Below are 24,923 nucleotides of genomic sequence, written 5' to 3'. Positions count from 1 at the left end.
CTACATTCTCGATTGCTCAACCCAATGTAGGCTCAAATATATTCAACAGAATTAACTTGACACTCCACTTTCCGTGTCATTTGACAATTATATTGCGGTCATAATTGAGGTTATAATAACACTGGAGAAAGATAGTAGTACAGCGTAACCGATTCTCTGCCTTTGCCACTGCCTTCTATAGAGGATAGCTTATACCGGTACATCTGATGTAATATCATTGTTTAAAATGATCAATACTATTTATTTCGCCAAGAAAATATAATTTTCAATGATTTAATATTGAATTATCATGAATGGAATTGAATGGTACATCTGATGTAATATCATTGTTTAAAATAATCAATACTATTTATTTCGCCAAGAAAATATAATTTTCAATGATTTAATATTGAATTATCATAAATAGTCGGTTAATAAATTTAATTCTTCCATTGAGTATAAATGGGAATTGATATTGGGTAATACGGGAAGACAGAACATCCAAAAGGATCTCTCTGCCGATAAAAGCCATATGAATAAATGAAAATAAATTCTTACATTGTAAAAAAACGATTTGGCAACGTTGCGGAGCTAGAGAAGGATAGCGCTATCTGCTTTGACGAATGATAGACAAGGATAGCAATACCAATATTAATGAAATACTGTCATTATAACGTGGTCCTCACTATAGTGGGGTCAATCACTACAGAGATTGACCCACTAACGGGAGTAGATTTGATAACAATTCAATTCAATTCTTTTATTTCCACTTGGCATACAATACATGTACATAATTATATTTGATATTCAACAAAATAAGAATCACATTTTCACAAAAACAGTACAAAGAACATATTGATTGAATGGAATTCCCCCAGTAAGACAATGCGTCTGAGATTGGGGGACAGTTCCAGCAAGCAGTATTATTTAATAAGTAGTTATATGTTATTATATTTACTATAAATTACAATATGTGATTAAGATTCAGATAACAGTAGGTGGATTACAAGTGATAACATAATATAGTGTTAGGTGTAACTTGATATCCAGAGTGGGAGAGCAAGAGGACCCAAAAACCGGTTGTAATTCATTTTTCATAAGCCTGTATTATGTTTTGAAACTCTAAATACTTGAACGTGAGGTATGAATGTATAGATGAATTTAGCATTTCGAAATATTAATGTACAAAGTTTTTCTCCAATGCATTTACTCTTCCTAGGTGTAAGGTGAGTGAATTAGCCTCTCAGCTCCAATCCAGCCTATGCTGAAGAGCCATTCCACCAACAAGCTTCTAAACATCACATTGCTTTGTGTTATCTAACAATACAATATTAGTGGCAACACCAATATCAATGAAACTCTCCCGTTATAACGTGAACCTCACTATAGTGAATGGACACAGTGATTGACCTTCTAACAGGAGTAGATTTGATAACAATACAATATTAGTAGCAACACCAATATCAATGAAACACTCCCATTATAACGTGGACTTCACTATAGTGAATGAGCACAGTGATTGACCCTCTAACAGGAGTAGATTTGATAACAATTCAACATTAGTAGCGACACCAATATCAATGAAACACTCCCGTTATAACGTGTACCTCACTATAGTGAATGAGCACAGTGACTGACCAACTAACGGGAGTAGATTTGATAACAATACCTAACCTAATATTCTAATGATATTATGAAGTAGTTGAGAACCTAGTAGGGAAGTGGAAACTGAACACACTGAACGAGGTAGAGCCGAAGTTGAGCGTTAAGCTCTTGTCCCACCCCCCTGTCCCTGAATTGGTGGTGGGGATGAGGCGGGTCGAAATCCCGAACAATAGGTGCAATGTTTTTGACAGGAGCCGAAATTAATGCGAGGGTAGGAACACCCTGAGTCAAGAGTGGGTTAATAGCTCCGGTCAGCGACGGAGTCTGCTGGCTTCCTGGGCTCATTTACATTGTAGTCACCTGAGCATCACTTGTTTCCTGCGTCTTTATGACTTACCCCTCCCCTTACACTCGCCCCCACCCTACCACCAACCAACCCTTAAAACACCTCAGCACCAGCCCCTCCCCTACAATCGCTAAATTCAGCAGTTCCCCATTACAAGCAATTGAATACATTGCGACGCTAGTTCACCATCCTTTCCTGGCTGGTGATGCAAAACCCTTGAGGAACTATAGTTTTGAACGCCTTATATCAGGGTGACCTTAAAACCCCTGAGAACCTATTATAAATACTGTATTTTCAATGTTTCGAGTCCTTATGTGGATGTATTATTCTGTATTATTCATTCATTCATACAATAAGTACATAATCGAAATGGTTACGTCCAATGAGCGATTTTGGGGGGGGGGCGCTAGTTCACCATCCTTTCCTGGATGCTTTTGTAAAACCCTTGAAGCTTGAGGAAATATAGTTTTGAACGCCTTATATCAGGGTCACCATACAACTGTAAAAGACTATTATGATCGCACGTTTTTTCAATGTTCCTAGTCCGTATGTGGATGTATTATTCTGTATTATTCATTTATTTATTTATTTATTCATACCATAAGTACATAATCGAAATGGTTACGTCCAATGAGCGATTTTGGGGGTAGCAGTCTAGTGAGAGTTCCATTGTTTAGAATAGCAATAAGGATAGGCAGACGCTAATTGTTCGTTCACTAATACGGTTTACCCATAATTTAGATTGAAAGTTTCATCAGTAAGCTTATTTTTCCCGCCATGAAGGATGGCAGAGTGCAGTAAATCTGAATTCATAACAAAATAAAATGACACAATATTTTTTAAATCTGAAACTGATCCATTCATTTGTTCCATACATATGTAGCATGGAAAGTATTGTTTGAACAAATTCATCCCGTGTTCAATATTTATTAATATATCCATTTATTAATTAATGGGAGGACTTGGGCGTCATTTATCATCTCATCTAAATGATAGGGAAAGGAGAAACAAGGTAACCCTGTCCTATACCCTCCCAAATTGAGATGAGATCACACATAGTCTAAAATAGGTCTTATTGTTCTTTACTTCACAAAATGTCTAGACCTTGAATATTTTCACAAAGCAGATGACCAAATCTAGATACTTCAGAACTGAACATAGAAGAAATATTTCAAACCTCTTCAAGGATTAGTCCGAAAAGTACACTTTTTTATTTTGTTTTGATAGATAAGAATCCATTTATTTGTTTTGAATGCATGACAAATAATTCTTCTGAACAGAAAGTCCTTGAAAGTACCCTTTTTTTGTGTGATGCAACAATGTCCAATTCTCATATCAAGTTCATACCAATTTCGAATATACACCGTAAGCAGAACACAATCTGATATAGAAGTGTAAGCATGAACAAACTGCATTTTGGAGCATTTCAATTTTATCCCGATATTTTTCCGACAGCACAGTGAATGAAATGAGTTCTTGATGACGCACTTTACAGACAAATGAAGAAGATTCACATAACACATTGTTTGATCACTAACACGAGTTATCCATTATTTAGATTCAACATTACACTTCATCATTAGTCTTATTTTCCCACCCTGAAGGGTGGCAAAAAGCAGTAAATCTCAATTCATCTTTACTGTAATAAAGGAAAGAACTGGCTCATACACGTACGGGATAGGAAAATTATGTTTGATGCATCATCACGTCTGAACTACTGGAATAATTAACTTGAAATTATGCATATAGATTCTTAATAATTAATCGAGAATAGTTATAGGCCTATTTTGAATTCTTCAAGATTTCATTACGTCAAGTATTCAGTTTGTCAAGTTTTAAAATAGACCCTTGAGAAGCACGGGTTTCCTGCTAGTGTCCTCATATTAAGCGATCAATTTCTGTGTATTTATATCTGGTTATTTATGTTCAACGGATCTTCAAAACGGCTCTAACGATTTTCACGAAATTTGGAACATAGTAGGTTTATGATATAAAAGTTCGATTGCACTAGATCTAATCCTTGGGAAAACTCGCTGAACGACATTAGAATATTCATCCTTGGCTGAAACAGCTGAGACTTTCGTCGTCTGTGGATAGTAAAAAGTAAGCGAGTGATGATTCTGTGGAAAATCAAAATATCGCATCCCCGAAATTCATAAGCTAACGTATAGCCAGCTGTAAAATATCATTTTAGAGAATTTTGTTCTGTTTATCAATAAATAAAAATAACGAGCGAAGCTCGGTGCCCCGATATTCAAAATAAAATGACACAATATTTTTCAAATCTGAAACTGATCCAGCCATTTGTTCTATGCATATGTAGCATGGAAAATATTGTTTGAACACATTCATTCATTGCTCAATTATTAATTTATTTATAATATTACATACGGTACAATTATTATCATATTACTCACCTTACTATCAAGAAATAGTTGAAAGCTCATAATATGTACTTCTCAATAATTATTATATTATGCAAATTTATATAAATCATCAGCCTATCAATCCTATCTACTCCGGAATCAATTTTTCTCCTTAGATTTGATTTATCAATGGTTATTCAGCCTATCACATACTTTTCTCATACATTCCTCTTGATTTTCACAGACTAAAGTTGCATTTCCGAGGTATAGTTTGGGTATGTGCGGTCAAAATTCCGATATTCAACGATCTTATAGCCGATTCCACCAAGCTCGGTGGAGACATTTGGGTTAAATCGCCTACGATTTACAAAGAGTGCATTGAGCATATCATTTATTTGGCTCTAGCTTATATAGATAACATTCCAGTGCTCTCATAACATGAAGCGTACCCGATATGACCATGTCTTGATCGAGCTTGAAAATCGGGCATTGAGATGGTCGAGATGTATATAAATGGATATCTATATCCACCTAAGACCGTCCGTTCTGGGTGTAAATTATATGCCCTCAGTTTGCTAAAATCTCATTTGGTACTATTTTAAAAGGAATAACATTGCTACTGAACTCTATGATATTGAGGAATCAATCCAATAAAAACTTGGCGTAGAGTTTTAACTGCGGAAATCTATTATATTTGTTCTCAATAAGAGAAAACTGAGTAGGGTAAGAGAGTGTACAAATAAAACATTCCAGTCTGAGCAGAGCCTAACCGGAAAGAATTAGGGAGCGACTTGTTGTTGATCTTTTAATCAAAGAAGAACCCAATCTCCACAGCTCTGTCACTTCCGAACTTATTTCCCATTTTCTCTGAAAGATTTTCCATCTTCACTAAAAGATTCTCCATCTTTCCCAAAACAAGCGGAAAACTGAGTTAAACAAAGAGTCCACTCAAGACAGAGCTCTAAAACTTGGATGTTAATATTAATCTCATAATTTTGCATGCATTGATAACTTGGAATTTTCGTGAAGAACAATAGACTTTTGATTATATAAGTTGAACGAATTCAAATCAAAATTATATTTAGAAGGTTTCTATGAGATTGCATGCTTTTGACCAGGATTGATGAAACTGAAATTGTTAGATGTTGGTGTACCCTTTCCTCATCATTCATTGACGTCAGTACTGTAAGATAAGATAAACTGGAATAATTAATCACTAATTTAGGGCAAAGATAGTTGAAAGATGGCTTGGAGTTTAGAATACTGTTTACAAAGTTCACGATAGTTATCACTGTGGTCCAACAAGTTTGTAGTGAGCTGAAGCTTAAATGAACAATATTTCAAGAGAAATACCGTTCTATAGTACAGACTTGATTTCATTTCAAGTTATATGCAAAAATCTCACTTTTTACTAGGAATTGATGATAAAATAATCTATAATATGATAAAGGAAACAATTGACTTATACTCGAACGGGATAGGCAATCCATGAATCACGTTTGAACTACTGAACTGATTAATTTGAAATTTTGCATACATATGCCCGGTTTCTCAGTCCTTCCATAAACTGTTTATTCATTCAATAACTTTATTGAATCGATAAACATGAGAAATGCGTTTCCAGAACGCTCCATAAACTTATTGAATCCATAAATCTCTCGATAAACTAATTCTCAATTTACCGAGGATGTTTATAGGCCTATTTTAAATTCTTTAAGATGTCAGTAGATCAAGCTTTCAGTTTGTCAAGTTTTTAATAGACCCTTGCGGAGCACGGGTTACCTGCAAGTCTTAAATAAAAAGACTTGAAAATTGTCAAAACCACAGATTTTATTAAAAATAGATAGACCGGTTTCGGTTGTTACACCATTATCAATCTCTGGTAAACTAAAACTGAATACAAAAGCGGCAGAATTTATACTAGTAGTCGAGAGCCGCTATTGGTCAAGGACATGAACGCCTGCCATTGGCCTAGCTAGACAATCTCCTCCCACTAAACGGTGCATAGAATAGAAGCATCACAAAATGGCGGTTTAAGCGTCAGACCCGCTATGATAAACGAATTAACTTGCAGTACAAAATAAAATAAAACCAGAAAAAACAAGTGAAACAAAAACGTAAGTAGAGAAACAATATCGACTAATTTATACCAACAAGGTTATGATAAACAAGATTTGTAGTGTTGAATTGATTGAAATGACTCTTGTTATTTTAACTATACTGGAAATTGTTCTTAATTACTCTTATTATTTCAAAGCCTCAAGAATATTCAAAAATCCGCCTTTGTTTTTAGCAAACAGAACAGAAACAGTGCAGGAACTGAACATTCTCCTCAACTTTGAACTTAATTTATTGGTTAACAAATGTTGTGCAAAGTTGGATTCCCCATTTTGAATGAAAAGGACTAAGAAAGTGTCAAAAACCACAGATTTATTGATACTTAGATTCGGTTTCGGTTCCGAAACCGGTCTTTCCAAGATTGAATGAAAAGATTTTTCCAAGGTCTTTCTCAATTTTGAATGAAAAGGACTAAGAAAGTGTCAAAAACCACAGATTTATTGATACTTAGATTCGGTTTCGGTTCCGAAACCGGTCTTTCTAAGTATCAATAAATCTGTGGTTTTTGACAATTTCTTAGTCCTTTTCATTCAATATGAATAATTTTACCACAATATCAACTTCTCAACTACACAAAAAGTGATTCCCCATTTTGTTTATTCCAATCTATGATATGTTCTGCAATCCTACTTTCAATTCGAATCCACCATTATCCAGGAATTCACCCTTTCTGAGTCACCCAAAAAACAGGCAAAATTTTGCATCAGCAGCCCCTTATTTTGTGCTCGAAGAAGCAGGAAGATAAATGCCTCTGTAAGTGATGTTCATTGCTTTGTTATTAACATCAGGTCGACGAAGATAAATCTTGTGTGTATTAGCAAACACTACACTACACTATCAGACCATAACTCATATAAATTTCCACACAAGGCTAATGGATGGTTCATGGCCCCCTTCACACACTCTCTCTCGCTCCCTCATTTACATTCTCTCTCACACTGTCTCTCTCCCTCAAACTGTCACTCTCTCACACACTGTCTCTCTCACTCACTGTCTCTCCTCTCACTCACTGTCTCTCCTCTCACTCACTGTCTCTCCTCTCACACACCGTCTCTCTCACTCACTGTCTCTCCTCTCACACACTGTTTCTCTCTCACTGTCTCTGAATCTCTCTCTTCCACTCACTGTCTCTCTCTCTCTCCTCCCGCAGTAACATATCTCAACATGTTGACATTAATGATGTAGACTCGGTTATAAATCAGGATTGTTAGCCGTAGGGAGCACATGGCACTGGTGTCTTCGAAATTACTTGCAAATATTATTCGGAATCTTTCTAAATCCACACCGTCTTGGTTTGAATAATTTCAACCCGGTTTTGTCAGCTGATGTGAGGAAATTGTATCATACAGAAAAGATAGCGTGAATAAAAATAGAAATCGTCCAAGTACCCTTGATAATGGCATCATATAGCCGAAACATGTTGTTAATAGACAATTTTAAATAGGGTTGTTTAGATATCTATTTTATTTCTTTTTCAATAGGGTACTTCTTCTTCTCTATGCCTATCCGTTTTCGGATCTTGAACATTTTTATAATTGAGATTAAATATTTTGTTAATGATAATTCTACATTGTTTAATAACGATCTGGCAACATTGCGGAACTGGAAAAGGAGAGCACTATCTACTTTGTCGAATGATAGACAAGGATAGCAACTCAAATGCTAATCAAATATTGCCATCATAACGTGGACCTCCCTATAGTATAGAATGTGTTTTCTTAAATCCATCTCGGTTTACACACAGGCTCTTAGAGCCTGTTCACATGACAGCGATTTACGCTCGGGAAACACATGGTGCCGTACACATGCATCGCTCGGTTTTAGTAGTCGCCGGCGAATCGCGGCGGTTGTAGCCTAGTCTCAGACTACAACCGCTCGGTTGTCGCTCGGTTGCCGGGCGGCTCGATATACTAGAGCAGGCATGAGAGCGTACACATGTCTTCAGTCAACCGAGCGGTTTCGATCAGAGCAGTAATATATGTTTAAGAGTAATATAATGATTAAGTACATAGATTAAGATATTAAGATTGAGTACATAGATATACCTAGTAATTATTTATCATAACCGAGCGCAAACCGCTCATGAATTCGCTGTCATGTGTACGAGGCTGGCAAACCGAGCGATTTGCCAATCGAGCGACAACCGAGCGTAAATCGCTGTCATGTGAACAAGCTCTAAATGTGACCATAACTTCATGAAATTGCAGATAAGCGTAGGAAAAATATCAATCATTGTTATTTGAGGTATTTATAGAACAGATGAAACTAACAACTCAACAAAAACAAGAGAACAACACTTACACTATTTTGGCTTTTCTATGATTTTATTACTGTTCTAAAGCTTCAATATTTTAATAATTATTCCTCTACGATTTCCATTAGTATTCGTATATTCAATTAATAGTTTTGGTGTTCTTGGTGTTTTCCCCTAGCTATTCAAATCTATATTTTCTGTTATTTCTATAATAATAATTGTTATTTTGTTACTAACAGATTGGTGTCAAGTATTGTATGTTGATGTTTGGTTTCAATTTTTCCCATAATCATAACTCGAAATTCCATTTATTTGCTTGATTGCAAGTGATTAAATGTGCTTTATTTGTTGATACAGTATTTTTTAGAATATCTTGTTTGCTAACGTTTTGAATATTTTGATGTTGAAATAATTTTTCAATGAATTTCTGCTTTGATAGGTGTTAGCATGAGTATAATTATGATCGTTATAACAATTTCTAATACATTGTAATGCTTGTAATGAGAGCTCGGTCATTGATGGGTTTTGAGAATGCTTTGAAAGATGTTGGGTTTTGAGTATTTTTCATATTTATTTTGACTAAAATTATTGCTGTATTTCTGCGACTGAAGCGAATAAAATTTCAATTATATCGCGGTCGATGTCATGAATTGGTAGATTATTTTGTTTTGTGAGTATTTTATCATTCAATCATTTTCCATTTCAACTCATTCCATGATTCTATTTGACTCATTAATCATACACGCACGTGTTTTCATTAGCCGCTACATTCCAATTCTAAGTGTTGTTATTATTATTTAAGATGTGATTAATTCATAAGAGATTTTGAATAAACACTTGATAATCAGAATATTTCAGGAGGAATTCAAATATTTGACATGATTACTATTGAGTTATCTCGCTTCTGGGAATTTGTTATTTGAATGAAAAAGACTAAGAAATTGTCAAAAAACCACTGATTTATTGATAATTAGAAAGACCGGTTTCGGTTATTACACCATTGTCAATCTCTATGGTGTAATAACCGAAACCGGTCTTTCTAATTATCAATAAATCAGTGGTTTTTTGACAATTTCTTAGTCTTTTTCATTCAATATGAATAATTAACACAATATCAACTTCTCAACTACACAAAAAAAAAGGAAAATTTGTTATTTCGTTGAAAATGTAACATGCATCTTGCAATAATACTAGAGACGCATTATTCATTCTTGATAGGCTGCAATGCCTTCTGGAAGAACAGATCTCTCTAATTTGGAACAAGCACAATTTTTACTCTAGTTGGAAGAGATACTGCTTTTTTATAGTACGGTAGTTGCAGTTGCAGATAAAACCTAATTAGATTTTGTCTGCGATACGATTTACGATTCTAGAACTGTGCTCTAGATCTAGCTACTAGCTAGTAATTTTATTATACATTCAGATACGGTTGATTTGATTGAAAGTTATCGATCGAAATGCAATGTAGTTGAAATTAGGGACATACCAAAGGGACATATTGTGTGCACTGTGCAATAATTACTATTCACTTATTAACTACAACTACGAGATAACTTTTTACTTTCCTTGCCCTATCACCATAGATAAAAAAATTAAGGTACCCCAATTTCTATATTTCTATACGTTTCAAGGTTTCCTGAGTCCAAAAAAGTGTTTTTTGAGTATTGGTCTGTATGTGTGTGTGTATATGAGTGTATGTGCGTCTGTGTACACGATATCTCATCTCCCAATTAACGGAATGACTTGAAATTTGAAACTTAAGGTCCTTACACTATGAGGATCCGACACGAACGATTTCGATAGAATGCATTTCAAGATGGCGGCAAAAATTTTGTCAGAAACCGGGTTTTCGCGATTTTCTCGAAAATGGCTCCAACGATTTTGATCAAATTCATACCTAAAATAGTCATTGATAAGTTATATCAACTGCCACAAGTCCCATATCTGTAAAAATTCCAGGAGCTCCGCCCCAACTATGCAAAGTTGATTTTAGATTTCCAATTATCTTAGATATAATTTGAACAAAAAAATTTCGAGTGGAAAAGATTCAACATGAAAATCTCTACAATTAATGTCCAGTAACATTTTCACCTAAAATTGAAAATAAGATTGAAATTTGAGAGAATGTGATTATTCAATTGCAAACTGTTGGCAACTGCAGTTGATTCTATTAAATCATTCACTATGATAGCAGATCTCGTGTGTATTCAGCGTTATTGTCCTGTCACCAGCTGACAAAGATCTTTGAATAATAGACTTGAGATGCGCGTCAGGTGAACACTAGCGTCAGGTGATCAATTTTCATAACGGCAAGGAAAGTTGTGTGAGTGCTCCACACCAGATTTTTGTCAGATATTTAGCCTGATGTTTCATGATTATTTAATGTGAAAATAATTGAAGTCCTGTCAAAATTATCATTTCTATGAAAAGAGTAGCCGGCAGGATCGCTTCGCTCGCCATATCCGTCTAGCCAAGGGGCTCCGCTCCCATCAGTGAATTAGTTCTTGAGAAGGCCTATAAAACGCAGGAAAAACGTTCAAAAATCGCCGACCTTGGGCATAGCTTGGGCTTTATTCCAAAACCCATCCAATTCAACTCTTCAGCTGAGCCCGTGGACCAAATATGAACATTTTTAGCCCATTAGTTCTTGAAAAAGCTAAGAAAACGCAGAAAAACGCTGGAAAAACTCAGATTTTGAGTGTGACTTTGGATTTTTTCGAACCCGTTCTTATTGTGCCTCTAAAAGGCTAACTGAACAGACCTACCAAATTTGAACGTTTTTGGTCTAGTAGATTTTTAGTTCTGTTGATTATGAATGAGTGAATGAATGAATCAGTGCCATTTCTCTCTTATATAGATACACAATAAATGGAAACTTTTACCTTGAATTTCGATCCAGGATGTCAATTTTGTGCGATCAACTCAATATTATTGTAAAAAATTTGTTGATTAAGAATAGATATTGTTGAATTTCTCCAAAACTGAATGAAAGAAAAACTGTTGTTTTCTCTATTCATTAATTAATGAATAACGATATACTATAACGATTATTTATCTATACAATTATGAATATTTTTTTTAATAAGAATTTATTTTGTGAAATTTATCCATAACTGAAAAAAACTGTATTTCATTAATTTATGAATTCAATTACAGAACCTAAACAATGAATAGGATATACACTTCTGTACTGTAACTTGTAAACCACAAAAGATTTAAATGTAGGCCTACTCTATTCCTAGCTCGCTATCACAATGATAGATAATTCAAGTAAGCGAGCTCTGTTTGAATTTGAGGAATTCCAGAATCCAGAGAAGTAAAGATCGTTAATGCGTCAAGAAATAGAAGAGGTGACAATGCTTCTCTCTGTTCAATAATTACTATTCACTTATTAACTACAACTACGAGATAACTTTTTACTTTCCTTGCCCTATCACCATAGATAAAAAAATTAAGGTACCCCAATTTCTATATTTCTATACGTTTCAAGGTTTCCTGAGTCCAAAAAAGTGTTTTTTGAGTATTGGTCTGTATGTGTGTGTGTATATGAGTGTATGTGCGTCTGTGTACACGATATCTCATCTCCCAATTAACGGAATGACTTGAAATTTGAAACTTAAGGTCCTTACACTATGAGGATCCGACACGAACGATTTCGATAGAATGCATTTCAAGATGGCGGCAAAAATTTTGTCAGAAACCGGGTTTTCGCGATTTTCTCGAAAATGGCTCCAACGATTTTGATCAAATTCATACCTAAAATAGTCATTGATAAGTTATATCAACTGCCACAAGTCCCATATCTGTAAAAATTCCAGGAGCTCCGCCCCAACTATGCAAAGTTTGATTTTAGATTTCCAATTATCTTAGATATAATTTGAACAAAAAAATTTCGAGTGGAAAAGATTCAACATGAAAATCTCTACAATTAATGTCCAGTAACATTTTCACCTAAAATTGAAAATAAGATTGAAATTTGAGAGAATGTGATTATTCAATTGCAAACTGTTGGCAACTGCAGTTGATTCTATTAAATCATTCACTATGATAGCAGATCTCGTGTGTATTCAGCGTTATTGTCCTGTCACCAGCTGACAAAGATCTTTGAATAATAGACTTGAGATGCGCGTCAGGTGAACACTAGCGTCAGGTGATCAATTTTCATAACGGCAAGGAAAGTTGTGTGAGTGCTCCACACCAGATTTTTGTCAGATATTTAGCCTGATGTTTCATGATTATTTAATGTGAAAATAATTGAAGTCCTGTCAAAATTATCATTTCTATGAAAAGAGTAGCCGGCAGGATCGCTTCGCTCGCCATATCCGTCTAGCCAAGGGGCTCCGCTCCCATCAGTGAATTAGTTCTTGAGAAGGCCTAGAAAACGCAGGAAAAACGTTCAAAAATCGCCGACCTTGGGCATAGCTTGGGCTTTATTCCAAAACCCATCCAATTCAACTCTTCAGCTGAGCCCGTGGACCAAATATGAACATTTTTAGCCCATTAGTTCTTGAAAAAGCTAAGAAAACGCAGAAAAACGGTGGAAAAACGCAGATTTTGAGCGTATTTTTGGATTTTTTCGAACCCGTTCTTATTGTGCCTCTAAAAGGCTAACTGAACAGACCTACCAAATTTGAACGTTTTTGGTCTAGTAGATTTTTAGTTCTGTTGATTATGAATGAGTGAGTGAATGAATCAGTGTCATTTCTCTCTTATATAGATAGCCTACACAATAAATGGAAACTTTTACCTTGAATTTCGATCCAGGATGTCAATTTTGTGCGATCAACTCAATATTATTGTAAAAAATTTGTTGATTAAGAATAGATATTGTTGAATTTCTCCAAAACTGAATGAAAGAAAAACTGTTGTTTTCTCGATTCATTTCTTTATGAATAACGATATACTATAACGATTATTTTTATCTATAAGATTATGAATTTATCTATACAATTATGAATATTTTTTTTAATAAGAATTTATTTTGTGAAATTTATCCATAACTGAAAAAAACTGTATTTCATTAATTTATGAATTCAATTACAGAACCTAAACAATGAATAGGATATACACTTCTGTACTGTAACTTGTAAACCACAACAGATTTAAATGTACTCTATTCCTAGCTCGCTATCACAATGATAAATAATCCAAGTAAACGAGCTCTGTTTGAATTTGCGGAATTCGAGAATCCAGAGAAGTAAAGATCGTTAATGCGTCAAGAAATAGCAATCGACAATGCCTCTCTCTGTTCAATAATTCCTTCTCTCTGTTCAATAATTCCTTCTCTCCATTCAATAATAATTTATCTCTGTTCAATAATAATTCCTTCTCCCTGTTCAATAATTCATTCTCTCAGTACAATAATATTCATAGTCTCTGTTCAATGATAATTCCTTCTCCCTGTTCAATAATTCATTCTCTCAGTTCAATAATATTCATTATCTCAGTTCAATAATATTCATTCTCTCTGTTCAATAATTCCTTCTCTCCATTCAATAATAATTTCTCTCTGTTCAATAATAATTCCTTCTCCCTGTTCAATAATTCATTCTCTCAGTTCAATAATATTCATTATCTCAGTTCAATAATATTCATTCTCTCTGTTCAATAATTCCTTCTCTCTGTTCAATAATTCCCTTTCTCTGTTCAATAATTCCTTCTCCCTGTTCAATAATTCATTCTCTCAGTTCAATAATTCATTATCTCAGTTCAATAATATTCATTCTCTCTGTTCAATAATTCCTTCTCTCTGTTCAATAATTCCCTTTCTCTGTTCAATAATTCCTTCTCTCTGTTCAATTATTCATTCTCTCAGTTCAATAATTCCCTTTCTCTGTTCAATAATTCCTTCTCTCTGTTCAATAATTCCTTCTCTCCGTTCAATATTTCTTCCTCTCTGTTCTATAGTTCCTTCTATCTGTTCAATATTTCTTCCTGTCTGTTCAATAATTCCTTCTCTCTGTTCAATAACTCCTCCTCTCCGTTCAATAATTCCTTCCTTCTCTGTTCAATAATACCTACTTTCTGTTCAATAATTCATTCTCTCTGTTCAATAATTCCTTCTGTCTTCAATAATACCTTCTTTCTGTTCAATAATCCATTCTGTCTGTTCAATAATTCCTTCTCTCTGTTCAATAATTCCTTCTCTCTGTTCAATAACTACTCCTCTCCGTTCAATAATTCCTTCCTTCTCTGTTCAATAATACCTTCTTTCTGTTCAATAATCCATTCTCTCTGTTCAATAATTCCTTCTCTCTTCAATAATACCTTCTTTCTGTTCAATAATCCATTCTCTCTGTTCAATAATTCCTCCTCTCTGTTCAATAATTCCTTCTCTCTGTTCAATAATTCCTTCTCTCTGTTCAATACCTTCTCTTTGTTCAATAATTCCTTATCTCTGTTCAATAATACGACGACTGCTCTATTTTAGCGCTCCGGAAGTTCTGTGTTCAACTATCCACCAAGACAATGTCTCCTACAGACAATTCATATTGAATTCAGGATGTCTTATCTGCCAGTTTCAAAGTTTCATCATGTCACCTCTCAGCACGCAATTGTTGAACCCTCATATCCAATTTTAACTTACTCGTTAAGGCAGTACACAAAAGCAAAAGCATAGTAAACTCTTGTTCTCGTTCCCATCATAAACTACACGTTTCCAGGTTACTTCCTCAATCCTTTTTGTGTTGAACAAACTGAGTTCTCCCAGGAATCAGAAAAATAAGCTGGGAGCTTTCACTCAGATAACTCATAGTTTTAACATTGAAACAGACTTTGATGTGTAAAATCAACACAAAAATTATTCAATTTCTTGTTATAAAGTTGTTCACGATCGGTATTATTAATACTGGTAGTTCCATATCTTCTTAAAACTCATATATTCAGGTTTTTTTGATTTCTTATTCACAAAATAACATCATAGTGCCCTTTTCGATATAAAATAACAAATTAAAAACCCTCAAATCCTCGTTGTGTTTTTTTAATTTGTTACTTTTTATTAAAAAGTTCTCCAAAAGGATACTATGATGTTATTTTACAAATATTACTCGTAGATGCATCATAATGTTTTCTTATCCAAACTCTGGAGAGAAGTAGCTCAACGTTAATCTCATTTTTCTCCTCCAATCACGTTTCTAATGATAAGTTCGTTTGTAAAACTCAAGAATAAAGAATATAATATATTCTTATATATAATATATATTTCATATTATTGACAATAGCCTACTGAGGAGTACATAAATCAAGAATAATGAAGATTAGAGAAAGGAAGAAAATAAAGAATATATATTATTGGCAATAGTGAGAAGAATAATTATAAATCAAGAACAACAAATAATAAGCTTTTGGTTATGATTGTAAGAGAACCAATTGTGATAGAAAAACTTGAGATGAAAGATCTAGGAAATTGTGAAGGTGTTTATGGATGAATTGAATCCACTAATCATAACGTGCTAAACGAAAACAAGATTCTTAATACTTTCGAATTCAAGCATTTTTAGTACAGCCTATTCTAATTCTCTAAATAAATGAATTACCCTTTTATTGCATTCTTATCGTTGAATATACACCTCAGGGCAATAACATGAAATTGATGTAGGAGTGGTTTAACTAGTAGCCAACGCCAAAAAAACCAAGAAGCTGTGTGATTGGTCAATGGATTGATTAGACGCCATTTAACCTTCACAGCTTACTACCAATAGGAATCAAGCAGCTTGAGAATCTTACATGCAAGTCATTGTCCAATGGGACTGCTCGTTGAACTTTGGGCGTGGCTTACTTACATTAGTCTAGACACTCTCATATTCGTTGCATCTTAAGGCTGTGCAAAGGCTAAAAACAAACTTTCTACTCGTGATATTTTTCAAAGTTTTTCGATTCGTATATCATCAAGCTATCAAAATGAAAAAGTTTTCTTAGGAAAACATTTTTTTCTTACTATTACTTTTTGAGATATGAGCGCCTAAAGTTTAAATTTTTGGGACAGAACATTTCAAATTCGGTAAGAGATAAATCCATGAGATTCATAGGATGGATTCTTCATGGTATTGTTGATCTAGTAAAACAAAAAGTTCAACTAAAAACTATTTCAACAAAACTATATAAAACAAACTCAACTAAAGTTATTTTTAGTAAATTGAATAACTATCTTAAAAATTGATATTTTCAGAAAATTTTTGTTTCACTAGATCAACAATACAATGAAGAATCCATCCTTTAAATCTCATTGATTTATATCTTACCGAATTTGAAATGTTTTTCCCGAAAATTCAAACTTCAGGCGCTCATCTATCTCTAAAAGTAATGATCTGAAAAAAATGTTTTTCTGAAAAAACTTTTTCATTCTGATAGCTTGATGATATACGAATCATAAAACTGCGAAAAATATCATGAGTAGAAAGTTTATTTTTAGCCTTTGCACAGCCTTAAGCTAGTTCTCCCTTTCTCCTGTAGAATTATTTTTATCAAGAATTCTCAAAGAGAACAAACCTGTATGTATTATTCTTTCAAAATATTACAATAGATATGAAGCTGCAGCTTGATAATAAATTATGATATTCAAACAATTAACACGATAAGCCTGCTGTAGATTTTATAAATAAGTTTTATCAAGGAGTATAAATCTAAATAGCGTCGGGTCGAAAAACGTATTAGGCCTAGAGGCACCAAATTGGTAGGACCATTAAATCCAATCCTGGCAAACTGTATTTGTGTGTGAATATGAATGTATTTTGATATAATAATTATAAAATTCGTTGATTAGGATTGAATGTATGAGTATATTGAAGCAGTTACATTTCTGAATCGAAGTACAATGGAAAGAAAATCAAATTGGCGTCCTCAAGGATTTAATATCTTTTACGGTTCTTATTCCATTTATTAATTTCTTTGACGTTTGTTACAACACTTTATGTTTTATGGCAATGAAGGATTATTTGTTGACTGATTTATTAAATGATGCATCTCACATTGTGTCCCAGAATAATATTGTATCTTAGATTATCCACTATTTTCATCCACTTTGAAGAAATTTAGTTTTCACAGCAAAAGTAAAACTCAGTGCTCAATTTACAATTTAGTTCACAATGAAGAAAATAGCAAATTTTCACTCAAATGCAGTTGAAAGTTTTAATCTCTCTGCATAGAAGTTTATTCTACATATTTGAGCGGAAGAGAATTTTCATATCGAGACTACTACACAATAATCAGGATATGAATGAGTAGTTTTGTGAATGGTGGAAACGGGTAAACGGTGATAAGAGAACATTCAACTGTTGTGTAATGCGAAGCTCGCCATTCAGCAATGCAATTGAAACAAAGTTGGGCCAAATTTTAAAGAGCCAAATCAAATAAGCGCTGGTTGGGAACGCGGCTTGTAAAAGAGAAAAAGTGAGAGTGATAGAGAGGAGCGAGAGAGATTGAGGGAGCGGGTGAGAGAGGGAAACGACTCTTCTGTAGTCACAACCATGTTAGCTTGCTCGAAAGATCTAATGAATAAGCTTTAGGGAGTTGAATGCTGAACGTTGTTCACCAGGATTAAATGTTTCCTTATTTCGAGTGGCACTCGGATATATTCTCACATTGCTGTTTCACAAGTATTTATCAATTTAGCTTTTGTCACTCATCAATAAATCGTATGAAAAATTGTCCAATTGACCATTCTATCATACAATAAATCTATCATTCTATTCATTTATTTATTCAATCATTCAGAATTACACAACTTACAGAAAAGTACCACAGGCTAAAACGGTTCAATTTCTGATTTTTACAACAGTCCAAATGTAGTTGAGTTATGTGTTACTTCAAAATTCTTCAATTTACAATTCAAAACACACTCATTCATCACACACAAACCATTTTTAAATTAGAAAAATACTCCTAATTTAATTACAAATAGTTGTAAAATTCCAAACTTTGAAAAACTATGAAATATTGAGACGGAGAAGATAAACACACTATTTAGAACTGTCATCCATTACATAAATAGAATACGATTTCATGCCGATTCTTAAAGGAAGGAAGGCTTTGTGAAACGGAAATCCTTCAACTTGTACGAAATTCAGCAGATTTTAATCAAGTATTGATTAAATCTACTTTTACTTTCAGTGCTTGTACCTTCCTTTGGAAGGGTTTCTACTTTTAGAGCCCATTCCTTCAAATGAGTCTGTTCGGAACCTACCTGAAGCTGTAGATCCATTCATCTCTCATCATTGTTCGTCTCATTACCCTCGCACAAGCCTGGAGCTCTAGCAGGCATCACCCGCAGCGATAAAAACCGATCAAATGAGTTGTTCGGAACCTACCTGAAGCTGTAGATCCATTCATCTCTCATCATCGTTTGTCTCATTACCCACGCACAAGCCTGGAGCTCTAGCGGGCATCACCCGCAGCGATAAAAAACTTTCTCTCACCTCGGCTGAAAGTTTTGAAGGACTTGATTTCCCGTAATTTGCTTCTCTATTTTTTTGTATAGTTTGAAATTTTACTTTTCACCAGTGATCAATCATTCACAAATTAACATGATGATAGGATTATTTTTGCTCAATTACTCTCCAGTTACACAATATCGATTTGCAGTGGACTCAGTTATCACTTATGACACATTCTTCAAGGAGAATTTCAATTTTGACTATTTCAATTTCTATTTATTTATTCACACACACACACACACACACACACACACACACACATAAGATACAATAATATGAAATAAACATTTATTACATCAATAAAAAAACATTACAGTATAAAATAAATAACATAAATATGATGATACAATATTAGAAGGCAATTTATACATGTTATGTGGTGAAGAAGGGTAGAGGATCAAAAGTTCTTCCAACTATGGCTATCCATGTCATAGGAAGGCTTTTGATCCTTGGAATTTTTGGAAAGGATTGGAAAAGGGATGTGATAGATCACAAGTGGGGGAAGTGAGCGCACTAATCAGAAAAGTTCTCTGTTAACTTATTATAGTTCTCAAATTGAAACAAGAACACTGAGCACAGTGATTATTGATTAACTGATTCTCCATAAAATCCACGAATTTTCAGCTCTCACTTCCAATAGAAGCCATATAAAGTAACTGCAGTAATTAAGAAACTAACAAGTGATTAACTGGTTTTCCATAAAATACACGAATTTGGATTTCTCACCTTCAACAAAATCCATATAAACCAACTGTAGTAATTACGAAATTAACAAGTGATTCACCGGCTTTCAATCGCTGCCCATTAGCAGAGTGGAGGATGCAATGAAGAAATATAGGGGCATTGTGGCTGATCTGCAGGCGCGGCACGTAACAAGCGGCACTTAAACGTAGCTCTGCTCTGGATCTCTGGATTGAGACCGGTAATAGAGTGGCACATACTGAGATGTGTGAGCAGCGTCTTCAAAATCCATTCTAAGCATCGGCACATCCATTTTAACGTTTGCATGTCTCTATTCACCTGCACAGATCCAACAATTCCTAGACTTCCACTCAATATTGATGCAATAATCCCATGTTCCATAATATACAGAGTGGTACAGATTGATTGGGTGTTTTCAGAATACTTGTCAAATGTCCAAGTTTTGGAAAAAAACTGTCAAAGTTTTAAAACTGTCGAGTGTTTTTGGAATACTTGTCAAATGTCAAAGTTCTGAAAAAACGTAAAAATCTGTCAAAGTTTTCAATATTGGAGCAATATTGTCGCGATTTTTTTTTTGTAGCCTGTGTAGTTTACTGTTATAGTATTACTTGTTTTTGATTGGATTGTCTATCATCATCACCATCATTCATTTTAAGTTTTGGAAAATTCTTTATAACTTTGTATTTAATTGCAGCATTGCTATAGTGTATCTAACTTTTAGTTTTACTAACATTTTAGTCTTTAATTATAACTGGCTGTTTCTGCAGCCAATTATTTGCTTTCTTTCTATAACATCAACATTTACTCATATCATCTTTTTAATCTGTATTTTTCTCAAATTTAGTTTGATATAATATTATAATCTTCATAATTTAGTTTATCGATTTCAAATTTAGCGAATCACGCCAGGCCCTCACAAACACAGGCTTAAGCCTACATGTGAGTCTCTCATAACGTAAGGGTATATATAAATGTACTGTAACTGTACTGTATTATTTGTAAATTGTGAGAATAAATTGATTTGATTTGATTTGATCTCATATCTTCAAATACAGAGTGGCGCAGATGAATCAGGTGGTTTTAAAATACTACTTGTCAAACTATCAATTTTAAAGTTATTGGATGGAAATAAAGTGAAAAGCGTGTAGTTACAATGACGTTTATTAACAGAAAATAAATAAGTTAATTTTTTGAAATATTACATCTATTAAACGACCTCCTTCTTAGGCTAGGGGCACACCAGTTAATCAAGACAAGACATGATCAGACACGTTTAGTCACAATACTTCACTTTGTTGCTTATTCACACTCACACTGATAGTCATTGCAATTAGACATGTGTTCATAAGCAACTATGTGAAGTATTGTGACTATACGTGTCTTGTCTTGTCTTGACTAACTGGTGTGCCCCTAGCCTTGGAGTCGACTTGGAGTTTTTTAGCAATGTAGAAATATTATGATTAACAGAATATTTAAATCTCAAATATGAATATTTTATTATTTGATAATTGAAAAAAATATTTTTTACGAATAAAGTATAATTTATTGATCATTTTAAACAGGAATGAACAATTAATATTTCATCAGATATATTGGTATCATCTGTCTTTAATAGAAGGCAGTGGCAAGGCAGAGAATCGGAAACGGTCTTCTCCTATCTTTCATCACAACCATTATAAGGTAGACCTTACCATGGTGCCATTGAACGGATTCTCAGATAAAACAGGTTCAAATATAGTCTTATTTGTTATAATTTGCTTCATTTTGAGACAAAATCACCAGCTGATTCAATTCAGTATAAACTTTCACTGATCGTTGAAAAATAAATTAACAAATATTGTGGAGTTCGGGCTCGCAAGATGTCAAACTATCAACGAGATAAACTGAGAAACTTATAAATAAGTTTAATCAAAAATAAATAATTTTTCACTTACCGTTTATTATTAGGGGTATTCACAATGTTGGAGTTAGCTGGCTAAGTCGAGCTATTCGCTAACTCCAGCTATTTGCTAACTCAATGCTGTAGTGGTACGTTAGAAAAAAATTAACAGACGAGACAGCAGATAGCGCAGGTTTGAGTCCGCTAACTGTTAAAACGTAGCTATATATGAGTAGCTATCTCTGTTAAAACGGATGTTTATAATCTTACTTTTTCAAACTAACTTTAAGTTACACAAATTATCCGCTTGGATCGCTACGGCAGTTAGCTAATAGCAGATGGGTTTAGATGGGGCGTTCACAATCCACAGTTATCAAATAACACTTTAGCTGGCTAACTCAACCCTAATATTACATTTTGGTTGGATTGTGTTGTCATATTGAGCTTTATTTGATTTATGTATATGTATTTATGAGTGTGGAATAAATTTGAATTTGAATTTGAAAAATATTATGAAACATGTTGGTTGTAACTGGTTGTTTTGGTTTGCAGGTGAAGCATGGGGCACGAAGATCTACTGTTGCCGTGAGGACGGGTGCAATCGAGGAGTGAGTCAGCAGACGGTGCACTTGTGGACAGTTCTCGCTCTCCCTCTCGCCGGCGTCTGTCTCTCTTCGCTGCTCACGTCGCAGCGTCGACTCAACTGAGATCAACACATCCGAGGGAGTCGTCTCAATTGAGATCAACACATCTGAGAGAGAGTCATCTCGATTGAGATCAACACATCTGAGAGAGAGTCATCTCGATTGAGATCAACACATCTGAGAGTGTACTCTCAATTGAGATCGCACATCTGAGAGTGTACTCTCAATTGAGATCGCACATCTGAGAGTGTACTCTCAATTGAGATCGCACATCTGAGAATGCAGTCTCAATTGAGATCGGCACATCTGAGAGGGTAGTCTCAATATTGAGATCAACACATCTGAGAGAGTCGTATCAATTGAGATCAACACATCTGAGAGGGTATTCTCAATTATTGAGATCAGCATTTCTCAGAGTTTAGTCTCAATTGAGATCAACACATCTGAGGGTGTAGAATCAATATTGAGTTTAGTCTCAATTGAGACCGCACATCTGAGAGTGTAGTCTCAATTAAGTTCACACATCTGAGAGTGTAGTCTCAATTGAAATCGCACATCAGATAGGGTAGTCTCAATATTGAGATCGGTATTTCTCAGAGTTTAGTCTCAGTTGAGACCGCACATCTGAGAGTGTAATCTCAATTGAGATCATCACATCTGAGAGGGTTTTCTCAATTGAGATCACACATCTGAGAGTGCAGTCTCAATTGAGATCAACACATCTGAGAGTGTAATCTCAATTGAGATCATCACATCTGAGAGGGTAGTCTCAATATTGAGATCAGTATTTCTCAGAGTTTAGTCACAATTGAGACCGCACATCTGAGAGTGTAGTCTCATTGAGATTGGCACATCTGAGAGTGTAGTCTCAATTGAGATTGGCACATCTGAGAGTGTAGTCTCAATTGAGATCAACACATCTGAGAGGGTATTCTCAATATTAAGATCAGCATTTCTCAGAGTTTAGTTTCAATTGAGATCAACACATCTGAGGTTGTAGAATCAATATTGAGATTGGAACGCATCTGAGAGTGTGGTCTCAATTGAGATCAACACATCTGAGGGTGTAGAATCAATATTGGGATCAGCGTACTTGAGAGTGTTGTCTCAATTGAGATCGCCGCATCTGAGTGCATCGTCTCAACTGGTATCAGCACATCTAACCAAGATGCTGTTATCAAATAAAGACACTAGTAACAAACGCTTTACTTTTTATCTACTGAGACACTCTCGCATCATGAAATGATAACATTCTTCAACTCTGTCTTCTTACTCTGAGAAGAACAAGGAGCCGATTGCACTCTAAATATTGCTATGGCACTCGACTCCCCTAAAATACAGTGTCTTTTATCACTCATCATGCTCATCAAATCAACTGTCATCCAAGTAAATTCCACTAAAAATTTATTCATCTGTCATAAAAATATAATTGAAACAAAATATTCAAAATGTACAAGCTACACCAATCCACAAACATCCATGGCTATATTTCAGAAAAATACCTCTATTCACCTCTTATTGAATGAAAATAAGACCCTTAAGTTGTGATTGAAACAAACATTTAAATTAAATGATATTATGGTCTTTGATGCGAGAAACACGAATCTGGAATCAGATTTTCAAAGTTCCATACCGTTCAGGAGATATGATTTTATGTTTGAAGCTTCATAACTCGAACTGTATAGTAGCTGGGGTTGCCAAATTTTGCTCTGACATTGATTTAATGTCAAGTTAAGCTGTGTTTACACCAAACTTATTAACAAAATGTTAATAACTTAATCCTTATAGATTCTGTTAGATTGAACGGAGCTTGACAAACACATATGTTCATCATGTGTATGATAAGTTATGTTCAATCTAATAGAATCTATAAGGATTAAGCTATTAACATTTTGTTAATAACTTTGGTGTAAACGCAGCTTTATAGCTATGCACAAGTTTGGAGCTTATGTGGATTTCACGCTCAACAAGAAATGTATTCAAGTTTGGTGGATGTCATTGAGAAGTGCATAATATGAATAAGAACAACAAATCCTTATAGATTCTATTAGATTGAACGGAGCTTGACAAAAATATGTTCATCATGTGTATGATAAGTTATGTTCAATCTAATAGAATCTATAAGGATTAAGCTATTAACATTTTGTTAATAACTTTGGTGTAAACGCAGCTTTATAGCTATGCACAAGTTTGGAGCTTATTTGGATTTCACGCTCAACAAGACATGTATTCAAGTTCGGTGGATGTCATTGAGAAGTGCATAATATGAATAAAAACAAGAAGGCCTACAAGATATATGATTAAAGAGATTTCAATTAATACTGTAACTGGATCACAAATAATATAGTTTTACTCTCACTCTAGGGGTCGCTTCCCCAATGAAAGTTAAAGTTAAATTCTAGTTGACGTTGACTCAACATAATGAACATAAAATCAACAATAATTCAGTCAGCTGGATATTTTTCGTAAAGGAATATTGAATATTTCTTTTAGGGTCGCGCTCTCCAAAGCTGTTTTAACCAATGTACTAATTCTTGTAGTTAAGGTTAAATTCTAGTTGACGTTGACTCAATTAAACTGTTGAACTCAGTTGAAACACA

At 34.3% G+C, this 24,923-nt stretch overlaps 1 protein-coding gene across 1 annotated transcript in view; it reads left to right on the top strand.

Moving 5' to 3' along the window:
- Positions 1-22,751, top strand: part of LOC111043344 — a 468,499-nt gene extending 445,748 nt beyond the window's left edge. Inside the window, exon 4 of the mRNA XM_039419622.1 lies at positions 22,232-22,751. Within this exon, the coding sequence (XP_039275556.1) occupies positions 22,232-22,386 (155 nt within the window). The 3' untranslated portion in view covers positions 22,387-22,751. The remainder of the gene's footprint in view (positions 1-22,231) is intronic.
- The last annotated feature ends 2,172 nt before the right edge of the window (positions 22,752-24,923 follow it).

Source organism: Nilaparvata lugens, chromosome 1 (genome assembly GCF_014356525.2).
Source record: "Nilaparvata lugens isolate BPH chromosome 1, ASM1435652v1, whole genome shotgun sequence".
NCBI lineage: Eukaryota > Metazoa > Arthropoda > Insecta > Hemiptera > Delphacidae > Nilaparvata > Nilaparvata lugens.
Note: the sequence above shows the minus strand (reverse complement) of the source record. Positions and strands in the feature narration are given on the sequence as shown.